The sequence below is a fragment of the Lynx canadensis genome, chromosome A1 (assembly GCF_007474595.2).
Source record: "Lynx canadensis isolate LIC74 chromosome A1, mLynCan4.pri.v2, whole genome shotgun sequence".
Classification (NCBI taxonomy): domain Eukaryota; kingdom Metazoa; phylum Chordata; class Mammalia; order Carnivora; family Felidae; genus Lynx; species Lynx canadensis.
In genome coordinates, this window is record NC_044303.2 from 172601263 (window position 1) to 172619235 (window position 17973).

At 34.6% G+C, this 17973-nt stretch overlaps 1 protein-coding gene across 10 annotated transcripts in view; it reads left to right on the forward strand.

Moving 5' to 3' along the window:
• Positions 1 to 17973, forward strand: part of APC (APC regulator of WNT signaling pathway) — a 148754-nt gene that overhangs the window by 67789 nt on the left and 62992 nt on the right. For 6 of the 10 annotated variants that reach the window (XM_030326328.1, XM_030326354.1, XM_030326379.1 and 3 more), the window contains exons 2-3: positions 13242 to 13326; positions 14333 to 14534. In XM_030326328.1, the coding sequence (XP_030182188.1) occupies positions 13242 to 13326; positions 14333 to 14534 (287 nt within the window). Of the gene's footprint in view, positions 1 to 3295; positions 3449 to 13241; positions 13327 to 14332; positions 14535 to 17973 lie in introns of all 10 variants that reach the window. The other 4 variants (XM_030326336.1, XM_030326362.1, XM_030326405.1 and 1 more) reach the window with 1 other exon arrangement.

Here is a 17973-nt window from a genome sequence, read left to right on the forward strand (position 1 = left end):
TTTATACTCCTAAAAATTAGAAATAGGGACCTTTCCTTCCATTTCATCTTCTCTCTGATTTCTCTTTGCACATAAAAAGGAAAGATTTCTGTATGTTTTGGACTATGCTAAATATCTCAGTTACCTTATAGTAATATTTAGTTGATTTCTTTGGGATATTCTAGGTATATAATTATTTCATCTGCCAATTTTATTCCTTTTAACTTCATTACTCTAGTGCAATGAGTAACATAGGGGTAAAAATGGGCTTCCCTGACTTTGGAAATAGATCCACTGTTTTCACATTAAATATGGTGCTGGCTTTGGGGCTGATGTCATGTTAAAGAAGAGTCCTTTTACATTCAGTATTCTCAACCAAGAACGGGCATTGTATTTGTAGAACATCTTTTCATCACCTTTGCCAGGATCATATTTTGTTTTCTGTGTAGATCTGTTAGTATGTTCAATGATGTCGATTTTCTAATAGTGATTTTTATTATAAATTTTAGATTTTCTTTCTCTTTGCTGTTTTGATTGATTACATTTTCTAGAAAATTACCTATTTAAGTTTTCAAGTTTATTTGCATACAGTTGAGCAAAGTAGTCTTTTAGGATTCTTTTGCTTTGTTCTCTTTCTGTTAGTATTTTCCTCTTATTACCACCTAAAAGTGCTAGCAAATACATATTTTTTAATCCACCAAAACAAAACAGTAAAAACAGTTTCACTGATTTAAAAAAAAAATGATCCCAGACTTCTTACATTAGTAATAATGATAACTCCAAATTTAATTCTAATTGAATATCTTACCAGCCTGCAACTTTTCTTCCTCCTTGCGTTAATTTCTTCGGATACTTCTAAGTTTGTTTTTCAGTGAACATTTGGATAAAAGTCTGAATAACAGTCCCGTTGCTTTCTTTTCTCTTAACCTTTCTCTTATGGGGTGAGGATCTCTCTAATGGCATCTTGACTACAGAAAAACAAATTGGGATATTTGCATACTCATTAAAGTGAAAGATTCTGAGGTTTTATTAATTTCATGAGCTAAATTTTCAGTTTTTTAATGTTGTTGAGTGACTTGCAATTAAGATCTATTTGGCATGTAATTCTAATCATTGTATAAAAGGTGTTCTAAAGTAAATTTATGATTTCTCAAATTTTGCATCAAGCAGTTTTAACTTAGGGAAGAATGGTTGCAACAATTTAAAAGAATACAAGGGAGTATTACTCCGTGAAACATCTTCTTGTTCCTATCAAATTATAATTGTGATTCTGGAAGGGGGGAAAAGTGTTCAAATGTTTTAATTATCCATATGAAGGGTTGAATTTTTTCCCTTCAGTAAAGAACGCTTCGTCTATGCTCATTTTGCCCATCTGGCTCTTTCTGTGATTGTGTGAGGTCTCCATGTCTTCACATACCTGTGTATACCTGTCTCTTTCCAGTGTTAGTTACCTTTAACATTTTATTATTTTAGTGCAAAGTTGCCTGTTAAAATGTTATTTGAAATAAAGAATTTCAGGGCTTGCATTATTAAATTCTGTCAGTTCCCCACTTCTGCTGCATGGTTTTTAATATATTTTCAGACCCGCTTGTTAATGGGATGATGTAAAGCAGATTAATGATCATACCCATGAGTTTCTCTTTCATTTTTGAGATGTCTCTGTACTTTTCAAGTGGCTGAATTACTTCTTTACCTTTTGTCCCTTGGTCACAGGACAGAAGCTTAAAACAGATTGACATTGGGTCTTTCTAAGGAAGATATGTTACATGTGTCTTTTTATAACATATGTTTACGTAGCACTTTTATTTTCAACCTGCCTTTTCTTACTTAATTCTAACAGTATCCCTGTAATATACGTGCTGCAGAAGAAAGCACTAACAGTATCCCTGTATTTGTGCAGATAGTAGTAGATAGCCATTTTACAAATGGTGAAAGGAATTAATATGCAGGGACAAAGATTAAACCATGACCAAGCCTGAAATTAAGACCTGGGTCTCCAAATACAAATCTAGTTCTCATTGTTTTCAATCGTAAAGATTTTTGTCAGTGATTGCCCACCTCCCACGACTCACTTTCCTCCTCAGATGACAATGGGTTGCACCAAATATATCATTAACTCAAAGAAATGGCTATATCAGAGTCCTTTGTTTTTCCTTGTTAAGGGCCTTCCAGTTGCTGAACTCCAATATTGTCTTGACTAGTTAGTGTTATAACCTGGCTGCCTTGATTTGTGTAGTGGATTTTATTACAGAAGCATCTTCTTATGTCAAGATCTTTAAGTATCGTTTACAGACAAACTTTTGTAATACTTTTTAGTTCTAAAAGAATTAAGGTAGGCAGAATTTTATTTATTCTAAATTGTGTTTGGGATTAAACTAAAAAGAGAATCTGGGTCTTCTGAACTTGGTTAGTCTTAATCTAAGTCTTAGCAGTCTCTAATTCTTCATACTAAGGATCTCTTACTACCTAGCTATCTTCCATATCTTTCTTTTCTTCCTTCTTCTTTCAAAGTGATGTGATTAATTGCCAGAGTCTACCTCACTTCTCTGACAATTTCTACTTCCAAAATCATCAATTTTCTTTAAATGTCTTTTGGCCTCATTCTGAGCACAGTGGGTCCAAAGACCGCATATGCTATAGCATGGCCTATTATATTCATCTTTTTTAATAAATGTAATAGAACTTTGTATTAGTAATTCTTATTTTTCATCTTCCTATCAAAAAGATTTGAATTCTCAATCTAGGGCTGTCCTTTGTATTCATTCTGTTAAATGGCTACCTTTTTAATGAGGCCTTCTTGAAAGTTCAGAACTAACTACTTCCCCATGGATGATACTTAAGACGGTCCTTCTATCAAAGTGACAAAATGTAATACCTAATCTCATTAATTCACTCTGACTTTAAAGTTATGTAGCTATTGGACAAAATCCATAAATAATGTTACCAATATAAATTTCTTATCAATGCTTATACTTCATTACATAAGTTTTGCCTGTAAGACCAGTTAAAGTATCTTTGAAAACTTGAAGAAAGTCCTAACCTGACAGAAATCTCATCCACCTGTGAAAAGGCAAACGTAATCAAACACTACTGAGGTTCTCTTCTATTTTATTCCTCCTTGTCTTCAGCTAAGACTCCAGTGTTTCATCCTCTTAGAAAGATGCTGCTTGAACAATATTGGTTTGAAACCATTACTGCTAATTAACACAGTTCTTATTAAATGTCTCCAGAGTTTTGTTTCTTAATCCCTTTCTTTATAAACAAGCAGCCACGATTTTTTTAGTAGTGAATTTCAAAATCCTTTTTAACCTTATAGGTCCAAGGGTAGCCAAGGATGGCTGCAGCTTCATATGATCAGTTGTTAAAGCAAGTTGAGGCACTGAAGATGGAGAACTCAAATCTTCGACAAGAGCTAGAAGATAATTCCAATCATCTTACAAAACTGGAAACTGAGGCATCTAATATGAAGGTATCAAGACTGTGACTTTTAATTGTAGTTTATCCATTTTTATTCAGTATTCCCTCCTGTAAACTTGGGGTTAGATATTTTGCTTACTTAAACGTGTATTTTAAGTTCAGCAGTAATATGTAAACTCCTTCCTGCAAAAGTTAACATGTATGTTTTGACCAAAATGTATTAAATTAATCCAGCGAATCATGTAGAGAAAATAATCGTAAAACCCCAATTACTAGTTAGTTCTTAGTTGTTTTTAAGCTTAAAAATAAGAGACCAGCTTTAGCATCACTATACTGAGGCTGGGTGTTCTGTGTAATTCATAGAAACTAGTCTCACAACTTTAGAGTGTACCTTAATTATTAAAGATAGTCTTCCTCCCCAGCTGTCCAGATCTTGTCTCCACTTAAGTGCTATAGTGATAAATGATCAAGAAAAATGGAATTCCCTAATGGGAAGAGTCCAGAACTGAGAGTCAGTACCTGGTCCTATTCCTTTTTTTTTTTTTTTTGCCACAAGTCAAGTTGTATCACCTTTAGAAACGCTTCTGGACTTAAGGTGCCTTATTTGGAAAGTACAGGCATCACACTAGCCTAGATGCTTTCCATGACTCTTTCAAGTCCTGAAATTGGTTTGCCAAATAGCATTGAAAAGTTGTGATAACCTCCAAGAAAAGTTATAAAATACTCAGTTTGTAGTGGGGAAGATATGTTCTAATTTCAGAATAATTGAGGTTAAAATTTTAGCTATTTTAATTTCCAGTTACTTAGGCAGATTATCTTCTCACTGAACTTAATAACTTTATAAATTTGGAGATCATCAGCAAAACTGTTAACCTCTTTCTCTTTTAAAAACTCTTCCTGCTTTGTGTTGTTTCTGCCTCTTGGCTATTTTAGCATCCGGGTGCCTGACCCTGTTCTTCCTATCTGTCCACTACTCTTCTTCATTTCCTATTTTCTTCTAATTCTTTTTCTATGCATTTTGAGGTCTCCCTTATTCTTCAAGCTTCTGTACATCGCTGAACTAGTTTGCTCCTCTCTTACCCTTTATAGTCAAATCATAACAGTTCAACCTTTTACTCATATGTATAATTCTGTCTATCCATAAATCTTTTTTATTCTAATTACCTATTTCTGTGGCTAAAACTGTCTTCAGCAATGATAGATCTGTAAGATACCTACTTCCAGTCCTTTTGGACATAAGGTAAACTTTAAATAAACATGTTTCCTCACCACGAACTGTGACCTTAAAAACAGCCAAATCAGTTATCTAACGGGTTAAAAAAAGAATAGTTTGCTATTTTAACACTGATCAACACAGTATATCTAAAATTGTACATGGCATGTGGTTTTAAAAGTTTGAAGATACAGAATTAAAGTTCCCTACAGGACTACTCTTTCATCTACTTTGGGAAGTATATTTTGCAAAGAACTCCTCTTGGCAGGTCTATCTAGACCTTTATAGTACATAATTTTGACATCCCTTTTAACTTTTTGCTTAAGTATTTGAGCAAATTCAGAATTAATTTTTGGGAGACATTTTAACCTACCCTTACACCCATCTCCATGCTGAAGTGGAATGTCTCAGAGTAACAATACAAGTCAGACCCTTAAATTTCTACAGTGGAATTTCAGGTTGACCACTTATCCATGCGGTACAATATTATACATCATGAATAATGAACACTTAAGGTATGTCTGAATTCAACCATGAATTGATTATTACTCAGCAAGTGCTTCTGCAGACATCTTTGCAAAGACGTCCACATATTTCTTTAGGATTGGGCATATGGTATCAAAGCAGTTACAACCCTATAATGAAATTATTTATGTAACTCTCCTTAAAACGCTTTAAGCTCAAAAGCATGAACTATGACCATTTGTTTTGTCTTGGAGTATTGATTTGTGAAAAGACTCTGGGAAACACTGGCACTTCCTACATTGGATTAAAGTTAATCCAAAACAGTAATTATTTATCTCAAAATCACTTATTAATTATTCTTTGGAATAGATTATATATATAATCTTGAATCATGTTTCCTGTTCATTAACCTGGTTACCCCAAAGAAAGGCAAGGTGGGTCTTCAACTAGATAATTTAAGTATTTCTGAAATTTACACGGTAGTACCATCTAGTGGCAAAAAAGAATACTATTTGCTGTTGATTACAAGGCATTGATACAGATAAGCTACAAAAATATTTGTGTGTGTGTGTGTGACAGGGAAATATGTGTACAATAGTTAGAGAAATGTGAACCCTGACTATATATTTGAAAACATTAAAGAAAAGCTTATTTTTTAGGTATAATGATGGCATTATGGTTTAGAAAGAATCCCTGTTTAAATATATGTACTGAATTATTTATAGAAGAAATAATATGATGCCTGAGATTTGTTTTCCAAATCAGTTTGAGTCAGGGAGGGGAATAGAGGAAGTGGGTATGGATATAGATGAAACAAGATCATAAGTTTATAATTATCAAGGCAGAATGTGAGGATACATGGGAGTTTGCTATAATGTTCTCCATACTTGTGTAGATATTTGACAGTTTCTGTAAAAAAAATAAAATAAAATGGCAAAATAAAATAGATATTTCATGGGATTTAGATGACCTGGAAACCGATAAATACAGAAATTGTAGCTAAATTTAAAAGAAATTATGTACTGTATTTTTTATTCCAGGGTTAGAACTCAGTCAACTTGATTTACTTTAAAATGCTGAGCATAGGGGTAGCTGGGTGGCTCAGTCAGTTGAGCGTCTGACTCTTGATTTTGGCTCAGGTCATGATCCCAGGGTTGTGGGATCGAGCCCTGCATCTGGCTCCACACAGCATGGAGCCTGCTGTCTCTTCCCTGCTCAGTTTCTGTCTCTCACTCTAAAAAAAAAAAAAATAATAGTAATTTAAAAAATAAAATGCTGAGCATAGCAGCAAGATAAACATGGCCATGTAGAGATGTGAAGCCTTTAAACTGAGAGATATCATGGTATAGAAAAATTACCTGTAGGTAAATTATTAATGAACCATTTATATCTTTGTTGTATTTTGTCAGAATGAAATTTTATAAATTGTTGTAGAACTTCAAAATCACATACATGTAGAGTATCTTATTTTCAGAGTATAAGAAAGAATTAGAAATAAAAACTCAGATTGACACATTTCATAACTTAATTGGAAGATTTAATTATTAAATATATTTGGTTAATGAAAAGAATATATAACTGAGATAGTGACAGAAACAGAAGTGGGTCAAGTAACAACCTCCCTGAAATGGCATAGTTGCTCATTGATAAATATTTTCTTTTCACTTATATCACCATAGAACATTTCACCTCTAATAAATAATCCTTTAATGTTTCCAAAATCTTAAAATGTTTTTAAAAATAATGTGTGGTTATATAATATAAATAATTTTTAAAACCAAATTTCCAAGACTTATAAATGCAAATGAGTATTCTCTCCTTCAAAATACATATTAATTGTAAAAACTGCCATTTCTCAAAACATTTTCTGAAATATTTAGAATTGCTCTGCAGTTGTGTTACATTTTTGTTTTGTTTTGTTTTGTTTTTTAAGTCTTTGAAATTGAGAACTACTTCCGTAAGGTTGTATGCAGTACTCAGCTCCAGGCAGTCATTCCTACTCCAACAACTAAGAAACACTGGATAAAATACAAAAATCATACTTTAAAAGACCTTGGGGAACTGTGGAGTCATCAAGGGGTATATTAACTAAAATTCATAAGAGGAAAGATCTCTTTCTAGAGCAGAGATCACTGGTGATTTTCTTCCCCATGGATATTTACTGATTCTGAATACAGACTGCTGTTAATTACTGGCACAAGCAGGACTCCATTGGAGGAAAGAAACTGTCACAACTCTTGACAAATGTGGGCAGATGTGAAGTATTGACATATAGAGGAGCTCCAAATGCATGGCTAGTTTTCCCCAATGGCATTGGCTGAGTCTTGTGAAGGATGCTGGGGATGGACTAGGAAAGCTGAATATTGGGAGGCAAAGTCCTGCTGTGAGAAGGACACATTATTTTCACACAGGAGGTCTCCTTCACAAGACATTTGCCAGATTTTTAATTTGTGGAGCAGACTAAAGACCTAAGCTCACTGCATCCAAGGGACAGAACTTTTAGGGCTAAGGAGTCAGGTACCACCTGAGAATAAGGCTGAGCTAGAAAAGCAAAGTGAATATTCTTTAATCTTGAAATGCTTGAGAGACACAGACTTAAGGTAGGTAGGCCCTGTATCAAATATGGCTAGTTTTTCTTTTAAGATAAATGTCAGATTTGGGAGCTGTATAGGGAAGGAGGCTAAGGGCTAAGGAGACAGAAACCTATATTATTTTCAGTCTAAGTTTAGGGGAGAGACACATTTACAGAACTTGGCGAATCAAATTGATGTAAATTTTGCTTGAACTGCACCTGCGGCCCATTTTTAGTTCCTGATTGAATGGAGATCAGACTCCAGTAGTGGAAAACGCAAATGCTAAGAGAAAATATGTCTTAAGTCTCTCTTGTTCTTGTATACGTAACGATTGGCATACAGTTAAAAGTTACAAGAAATGCAGGAAACGAAAATGATAAATGAAGAGAACAGATAGTTAATAGAAGCAAATCCAAAGGTGATCCAGATGTTGGAATTAGGAAAGACTTTAATGTAATTATTGTAAATGTCTTGAGAAAAAGAAAAGATGGGTAAAGTGGATGAAAAGTCAGAAAATTTAGACAAAGAATTGTAATCTATAATTAAAAAGATATTCTAGAACTGAGAAATAGTTTTACTAATAACTTACTGGATTGGGCATGTAAACACAGAATTAATGGAACTAGTGAGAAGACAGAATTAGTGAACATGTAAAAAGGTCAATAGGAGGGGCGCCTGGGTGGCGCAGTCGGTTAAGCGTCCGACTTCAGCCAGGTCACGATCTCGCGGTCCGGGAGTTCGAGCCCCGCGTCAGGCTCTGGGCTGATGGCTCAGAGCCTGGAGCCTGTTTCCGATGCTGTGTCTCCCTCTCTCTCTGCCCTTCCCCCGTTCATGCTCTGTCTCTCTCTGTCCCTAAAATAAATAAACGTTGAAAAAAAAAATTAAAAAAAAAAAAGGTCAATAGGAAATACCCAAATTAAAGCACAGAAAAATAAAAAAAAATGTGAATAAAAAACTATATGTAAGAGTTATGAAGGACACAGATAGATACAGGCAAATATAATTGAAGAGGAGCCAGAAAGGGCAGGGGAAGAGAATGGAGTGAAAGTAATATTTAAAGAGATAGTTGCTGAGAATTAGTGTAAAGTTGCAAAGTTACAAAGACATGTGATAATTGATTAGACTTGTAGACTAGCAGAAATAGAGTTGAGAAAAATAGCCATACATATTTGGTCACTTGATTTATGACCAAGGCATCCCTGCACTTCATTGGGGCAAGGGTGGTCTTTTCAACAAGTGGTTCAGGGGCAATTAAATATTTGTATAAAGAAAAAAGTAAAGAGTTCAGAGCCTTACCTCTTATCATATGCAAAAATTAATTCAAGTTGGATTATAGACGTTTGTCTTTGTGAAAGACAAAATAGTGGCTTCCAGAAGGAAACATAGGGAACAGCTTCATGTTTTTAAAGTAGACAAAGATTTTGGGGCACCTGGGTGGCTCAGTCGGTTAAGCATCTACCTTTGGCTCCGGTCATGATCTCACGGTTCCTGAGTTTGATCCCCGCATCAGGCTCTGTGCTGACAGCTTGGAGCCTGGAGCCTGCTTCGAATTCTGTGTCTTCTTCCATCTCTGCCCCTCCCCCACTTGTGCTCTGTCTCTCTCTGTGTCTCAAAAATAAATGTAAAAAAAAAATTTTTTTTAAATAATAAAGTAGGCAAAGATTTCTTAAATAGAATGACAAAGCACTAACCATAAAAGAAAAACATAATCCCTTAAAACCAAGAACTTCTGTTAATGTTTTTAGAAGAAAATATAGGACAGTATCTTTGACGTTGGGTAGGCAAGATTTCTCAGGACACGTAAAGGACTAAACAAAAAAAAAGGTATAAAATAGACTCCATCAAATTAAAGACTAAAATTAAAATCTTTTCAAAAAACTTCATTAAGAAAATGAAAAGGCAAGCCATGGGTTACAAGAAAATATTTACAATACATATATCTAATGAAGAACTCAGTATGGATAGATAAAGAATTTTTGCAAACCAGTAACCAAAAAAAAAAAAAAAAAAAAAAAAAAATCCAATTTAAAGAATATGGCCAAAAGTTTGAAAAGACAATTCAAAAAGAGAGATAAATGGCCAGTAAGCACATGAAAAGGGGTTCAACATCCCTTACCATCAGGGAAATGCAGATATCATTTCACTCCACTCAAATCACTAAAATTAAAAAGACTGATCATGCATACAGTGGAACATCAGGATGCTCATACATTGCTGGTAGGAGTATAAAATAGTACAGCCAGGTTGGAAAACAGACAGTTCTTTTAAAGTTAAATCCTATGACTTAGCATTTTAACTCCCAGATATGTACTCGAGAAGTGACTGCATGTGTTCACTAAAAGATACATGCAAGAATGTGCATAATAGCATTCTTCATAATAGCCTCCAAACAAGTAACAACCAAATGCCCACTAGGAGGATAAAGGATAAATCCACTTGGGTTTATTCATACAATGGACTACTGTACAGCATTGAAAAACCGTGAATTGATACATGTAATAGCATGGATGAATCTCATAAATGTTTGGTGAGCAAAAAACATGAGACACAAAAGATTATATGTTGTATGAGTCCATTTATATGAAGTGCACAAACATGCTAAACTAATTGAAAGTCTCAAAACTTTTTTAAACCTTAAATTTCAACAATTTTATTTACCTCTATGGTTACAGTTTTTATCAATAGATTTTTTTTTTAATGTTTCTTTATTTTTGAGAGAGAGTGAGCAAGTAAGGGAAGGGCAGAGAGAGAGAGAGGGAGACAGAAGCTTGGAAGCAGGCTCTGTGCTGTCAGTACAGAGCCTGATGTGGACTTGAACTCACGAACTGTGAGATCATGACCTGAGCTGGTCAGACGCTTAACCAACTAAGCCACCCAGGTGCCCCTCAATAGATTTCTAACCATATGTACAGAAACTTTTTGAAAAAGCTCTTGTTACAAATTGTGCATATTCAATATTTTTAAAAATTAAGAAATAGAGACCAGTAAAAAGATATCAAAATCATCCATTAAAAATTCTTTTTTAAATCAGATAACCTTTGACAGTGTATAGATTTTTCTCTCTGCACATTATATGCAGACATGCATTTGATGGGATTATATTTTGCAGCATGCTTCTTAAAAATTGTATGTACTGGGGCACCTGAGTGGCTCAGTTGGTTAAGTGTCCGACTTCGGCTCAGGTCATGATTTGCGGTTTTTGGGTTCAAGCCCCATGTCGAGTTCTTTGCTGACAGCTCAGAGCTTAGAGCCTGCTTTGGATTCGGTTTCTCCCTCTCTCTCTCTGCCCCTCCCCCGCTCACACTCTGTCTCTCTCAAAAATGAATTTTTTAAAAATTGTTTTTAATTTTGTGTATCATCATAGTCTTTTCATATCAATAGTTTTAATATTACTGTAGTTGCATAGTATTCCATTATATGGCTAATTGCCGTAAGTTTAATTAATTTTTATTGTTGGATATCCAAGTTTACGTGGCCTTGTAATTTGATTTTGATTTTAAGTTTTTTGCTTATTATTTTTAATTTTGAAAAGTTAGGCATATGTCCTATGATATGCCAAGGATTTCTTTTAGTTGTTGTTTTTGGACTTTTTCATCTTTATACCTTTTCTAAAAACAGTATTTTTTTAATACTCATTGTTTCAAAATCACAAAACAAAAAAAATGAAAAAATTGCTTGTAATTCCAGCTTTTTAGAATACCACTGTTAACATCTTGATAATTGTTTTCAGCATCAGCATCACCTGGGAACTTGTTGAAAATGAGGATTTACAGACTGTATCCCAGGCTTACTGAATGAGCAGTCTGTGGTGCAATAGGCTTATCAGGTGATTCTGATCCATACTGAAATTTCAGACCCACACCTGTAGACTGTGGAGAAGAATCTTGTATGGAGGCCTGATCAGAACTATGCTTTAAAAGGCTTAGTCTGATAGTTCTATGCATGGTAGGACTACATAGGAGATTATTTAATAGTTTTGGGGGGGTTAATAACCAGGATAATGACAGTAAGAATAGAAAAGAGATGGTTCTAAGAGATACTAGAGGTTGAAGACAGAATTTGATAACCGATCGGTGATATGAAGGAGATGATGCTAAGGACTAAGCCTAAAAGGAAGAAAAGGCCGTTTACATTTAATTAAGAGGATACAAGGCAGAGAACAGGTTGTAGTAGCTCAAAATGATAGTTCTGGACATATATATCATCCAGATATAAGGTGTCTATCAGTCATATTGGGAAAGTGAATCTGAAGTTTGCAATTGATTAGAGACATATGATTTGAAGTTACCTGCAGAAGGATAGTTGTTGAATTGTGAGGCTGGGGAGTATAAGAAATACTTATTAAAGGGCCATTGAAGCACTACAAGTAGTAGCCCTGGATGGAAGGAGAATCGGGATCCTGAGAAACACAGATAGCCTAAAATGATAGTTCTCAAACCTTATGGAAGGAATGGTGTCCTGAAGTTTATAGCAGACATTTTAGAGTATTCATTCAAGTATCACATCACTATACACATTTGTTCCTGTCCCACAGATGTGATACATTTTGGCCTTAATAATTTGAACGTGAGTATCTATCACCTCCATGTTCCTTTCAACCACCAATGTGGTCTGTTATTTGAAGGTCAGATTGTAAGTCCACAGGCTATTTCTTGTTAACATAGGGATTCTTTTTTTAATGTTGATAATGTCACTGTCAAGGTAAACCAGTAAAGTTGTTTTTGCTGCATTCACTTTTTGACAGATTTCCTTTCCACTCTGTTTATGGATCATTTTCATTTTGGAGAATATTGCCCATAGTTACAAGGTCATACATGTTCAAGAACATTGTCCTGTGTTTGGAAACCTAATTGGTCAACAAGACTTTGCTGGGAACTTGAATGGAATGCCCCGGAATATGAAAAATACAATATAAATTATTAAGGAACATGCAGAAAAAATTGGTAGAAAATGACAGTTTCCAGCATTCTTTGAGGAAAATTTATCAAGAGAAGAACTTAGATGGGAAAGAAATTGCTTCAAAAGTCAGGAGGCAGTAAGCAAGAATATAGTCATTTCATTATTGGGTGAATGTAAATTAGTATGCTAGAATATATTTAAATACGGTATATAGAAACTTGAATATTTGTTAGGATGTTAAATAAGACAGCATATTATAATTGTTAATTTGGTGTTTTTCATGGTCATGTTGCAGGCTTCAGAGACATGGATTCTAAACATATAACTAGCTTTTGCAGCTTGGGCAGGACTTTTGAGTCTTGCTTGACCCATCCGAAAAATGAAAATAATTCACCTTGTATTGTTTTAAAAGTTAGAGATAATGTATCTTAACTGTTCCATATAGTATCTTGCATAGAGACTCCCCATAATCTCCGTTATCACTCCGAATATCACTGTTGTTATTGAGATATAATTTATTCATCATTAATAACAGGTAATATATGTAGAGTGCTTTACAGCTTAAGATACATTTTCACATTGGTCTGAAATAACTTTTTTCCCTAGCCTACCTAAATGCCAGGAAACTTAGAAGCATATCTTCAAGAAATTATTTAGAATTTTGTCATGTTAATATATTGTGTTCTTTTTTACAGGAAGTACTTAAACAGCTACAAGGAAGTATTGAAGATGAAGCTATGGCTTCTTCTGGACAGATTGATTTATTAGAGCGTCTCAAAGGTAGATTTTTTTTAAGTATTTTAAAGTAATTTTTAAGCTCCAGTTGTCAACTTTAGGTGTGTATATCCAAATACAGCTTCCCTTGAGCATTGGTTTCAGTTTTGTTGGTATAACAGCCTTATCTATTAGGGTTAGTTGTTAAAATACAAATACATAAAATGTCTCTTTGTCATTCCTTCAGTTAGACATTTAACTGGCTTTGAATAAATTATTTTAGATTTCTTATTTGATTATTTTTCAGCTCTTTTTAAAGCTCATTTGTATTATGCCAGTCACTAAATAGGCCTTTAGTAAGCTGTATGGGACAGACTGGGCTTATTTCCTTACTTGAAGGAATAAATGCCCTTCTCTGTTCCATCCAGGATAGAAATGCTCTGTCTTGTCACATATAGAAGCTGATTATATGCCATTTTTAGTAGAATTTTAAAAGAGTATCTTTCTCATTTTGTTGCTTAAAAATTCAAATACCAAAACAGGTAAAGTGCTTAATGATAATTGAAACTTGGCTGAGAAATTACCTTTGGATCCTAAAATATGTTATTATTTAGCAGGAATCTGAGGAAAGATACTTTGTCTGATTTTCCTTTAACACACTCCTTTTCCCCCTGATTCAAGCTGACTTTGGAGGGAAAGTTTAGTCATTCAGTTTCTTAATAATTGTTTATTCAGTCATGTGTATTTGTGCCTTCCTCTGTTACAAATTTAGAGTTGCAGTGAACACTTTTTTTTTTTTAAGACTTGATATTTGTATATATTGCATTTATATCTGGAACTAGCAGTCAGCGAATATCTAGGAGTATCAGCGTTTGTGATAAGGATTTTCTCTGTTCCCTGCATAAATTTGCTACTCCTACAGGCATTATGTAATATAATGTATATGCAATTATATTATGGGTTAAAATTTGAGGACTAAAACATGAACCTAATATTTTATTTAATTGCATTAGCAATATTTTAGCCACTTTAAAGCAATTGTTATATAAAAACTTGTCTCTCTTTTATTTAGAACTTAATTTAGATAGCAGTAATTTCCCTGGAGTGAAACTACGCTCAAAAATGTCCCTCCGTTCTTATGGAAGCCGCGAAGGATCTGTATCTAGTCGTTCAGGAGAGTGCAGTCCTGTTCCTATGGGTTCATTTCCAAAAAGAGGGTTTGTAAATGGAAGCAGAGAAAATACTGGTTATTTAGAAGAACTTGAGAAAGAAAGGTAACTTTTCTTCATTAAATAGTAAACTTGAATGTTCAATTTTTTCCATTATTTTGTCATTTTGTAAATACAAGATAGGAATTTATGAAGCATGTATGGCAGATGATCACTAACACTTAAGAGAGCATTTGCATTTATTAATTCAAAAATAGTATGTTACTGATCATACTTATATTAAATCTAAAAATGTAAAGAGGCAAATTTAAATCTGAAAATGTAACAGAGGCAATTCCTGGGATTCTAAGTTTTGTACTTTGTTACTTAAATGCTTCAAGTGCCCTGTATAGATGATCATAATAGTTACATCAAGTTAAAATATGTAACTGATTTTTAATTGAATTTCTTGTTACCTTTTGAAATAAATTCAATAACTCCAGAGCCAGTATAAGGTAACTTTCCATTAGGGATGGCCTATTACAAGTGGCCACAAATGAAACATTCCTTTATTTTTTTGTTTGTTTATTTATTTTGAGGGAGAGAGTGATTGCATGGGGGCACACAGGTTGGGGAGGGACAGAGAGAGGAGGGGAGGAGATTGGGGGGTGGGGGTGGAGAAAGAGAGAGAATTCCAAGCAGGACACAGAGCTCGAATGCAAGAACTCTGAGATCATGACCTGAGCCGAAATCAAGAGTTGGACCGTTAACCTCCTGAGCCACCCAGGCACCCCTGAAACGCTTCTTAATTTATCGGTTTCAGTGTCTTAAAAAAACATTACTTGACATATATTATGAGTCTGGTTTCTCATAGCTAATGTGTTAACTTCTTCTCTTACTGAAGTTAAAATCATCTCACTACAAACACCAGAATATCTATCACCAAATACCAGAATATCTATCACCCACCAAGAACTTTTTCAAATGTTTTGTAAAAGGTTATGAATTCCTTAATGCATAAATATCTTATTTTTATATTCCTAAAAATTCTATTAAACTTGAAGAAATATTAAAATGTATAAACATTACATATTAGCTCTGCCATCTCGATCATGTCATTAAATTTGGTGTTGCTTTCTCCTGTAAAAGAGGAACATGGTTCTACCTTGCAGAGTTGTAAAAAGTGATTATTAGTGTAAAAATGTCCAGCATATCTAACCGAAAGGCAAAAGACCTTTTGCTGCTCTCTCTCTGGTTTTAGGTGTGTCCATCTGTAAAAATAGGTTAATCTTCTGGACCAGAAATAGTGTTAAGCTTTCTTTCATCTTGAGTTTACATGAGTCTCTGCTTCTTACCTCGAGCCAGGAATGTTTCTGTCTGACCCTATAGGAAACACTGTTGTGAATAACAAGCATCTACCATCTTCCATCTCTGTCCCCTTTGAACTCTATTAAGAAACAGAGGATTTGTGAGCATACCATCTTTCCTAGGAACTAACTTTGCATCACATAGATAAAGCCCTGAGTTTATTAGCAGAGAGAGAGAGAAGAGAGTGTGTGTGTAGTTCTGATTTATCTTGTGCCCTCTTGGTTCTCACTGTGTTGGAGGGAGGTAAAAATTGAGTCCTTGATTGTATGACAGAATCTTTATTTTGCTGTCACACTCATTTGCTAGTTCAGATAGGTCTAAGGTCAAACTCATTTTCCTTCTTCATTATCAATGTCATTGATGAGAAATTTAATACCAATCTGATTCTCATTCCTTTGTAGGTAGCCATTTTCCCCTCTTTTGAAGCTTTTAGAATGCCTCAGTATACATGTTTTCTTCATTCATTATGCTGGATAATCACTGTGCCCTTTTGATCCAGAAATATATTTCCTTCAACTTTTGAAAATTCTGTTACGTGATTTCTTTGATGACTTTCTCCTCTCTCTTTTTTATTCTTTCTTTCCCTCTCTTAAATCATAGATTCACTCTCTTTGTCTCTTTTTTTCTTGTTTTCTTTTATTGCCCAAGATAAGTGCTAGAAAGTAGTCAAGCCAGGACTCAAACCCAGCTACACAGCTCTGTAATCTTTTTGAACCTCAGTTTTCCAGTCTGAGGAGTGAGCCTAAGAATAACTACCTCAAAGGGTATTGTGAGGATTAAACTAGATTTAAAAAATAATTGCTCTCTCTCTCAAAATAAATAAACTTTTGAGAAAAAAATTAAAAATAGGGCTTCTGGGTGGCTCGGTTGAGCGTCTGACTCTTGCTTTCAGTTCAGGTCATGATCTTGTGGTTCATGAGTTCAAGCCCCATATCATGCTTTGTGTTGGCGGTGTGGAGCCTGCTTGGGATTCTCTTCCCCCACCCCATCTCTCTCTCTCTGTCTCTCTCTCTCTCTGTCTCTCTCTCTCTCTGTCTCTCTCTCTCACACGCACACACACACATACTAAATAAACTTAAAAAAAAAGAAATTAGAAAATATTTAGAACTGTGTCTGGTCCTTAGAACATTCAATAAGTGTAGGCTATCATCATGTTAGCTATTCACTCATTTAACAAATATTTATTAAATACCTAATATATACATGCCATGCTCTTTTAGATGACCCTAAGTTAGAAGACTAAGAAGGCACAAGATTTGCTTTTTAAAGAAAATTGTTAATAATCACTAAATAAGCCCAAACCTAAAGAGCTATCTGTCTCTGGGTCTAGACCTAGTTTTATTTCTGAGCCTTAAACAGTGTTGTCAACCACTATCATTTAACCACTTGTTAACTTTTGGCTCAAGACATTGTGAGCTTGGCTTCCTCAGAGCATTTTATCACAGTTTGACCTTAACCTTAACAATAACAGCTTGTCCCTCTTCTCCCTAGCCTCCCCTCCACCGTCATCACTAACATTGGCCTATCAATTTAAGCACTTTTAACATCCAGCTGTTACTTAATGATGAGCCCATTTATTGGAGAGTAATCAGAGGAAATAGCAGCATCACCATCTATCTCTCTCTTCATGACCTCTAAGTCCTGGTAGGTCCTGTGGGTTCTCACCAGGAAACACTGAAAAATGAAATCAGATCTCATCTTTATGCCAGCTTGTGAAAGGAGTTTAGGTTTTCTCCTGTGCTTTCTCCTGCTTCTGTCGTCAGAAATGGGAGGGATGAGGTAGATTCTCATTAGTCTGCACCTCCCCCAACGTTGCTACAATCGTAAGCAGGGGCTTACTGTCTTTCCATGGATTCCCTCACTACTAAGCTTGCCACATCAAAAATGAAGGCATATTTCTTATTTTTTAAATTGTTTCTCAGTAATGGAAAGGGAATTTTAGCAAGAATAGAACCTTTCACATTCACATGTATATATATTTTGCAAAACAATATAATCAAACGGAATTTTAAAGTAACAGTTTTAAAGTGGAGATCATCTCTGTAAATGAGCAAACCCCAGAAGCCATAATAGAAAATATCCACAAATTTGACTACAAAAAAAATTCAAAATTTGCTACATGGCAAAAGCATTATAAACAAAGTTTAAAGACCAGTGATAAACAGAGAAAATACATTTACAACCCATATAACTGACA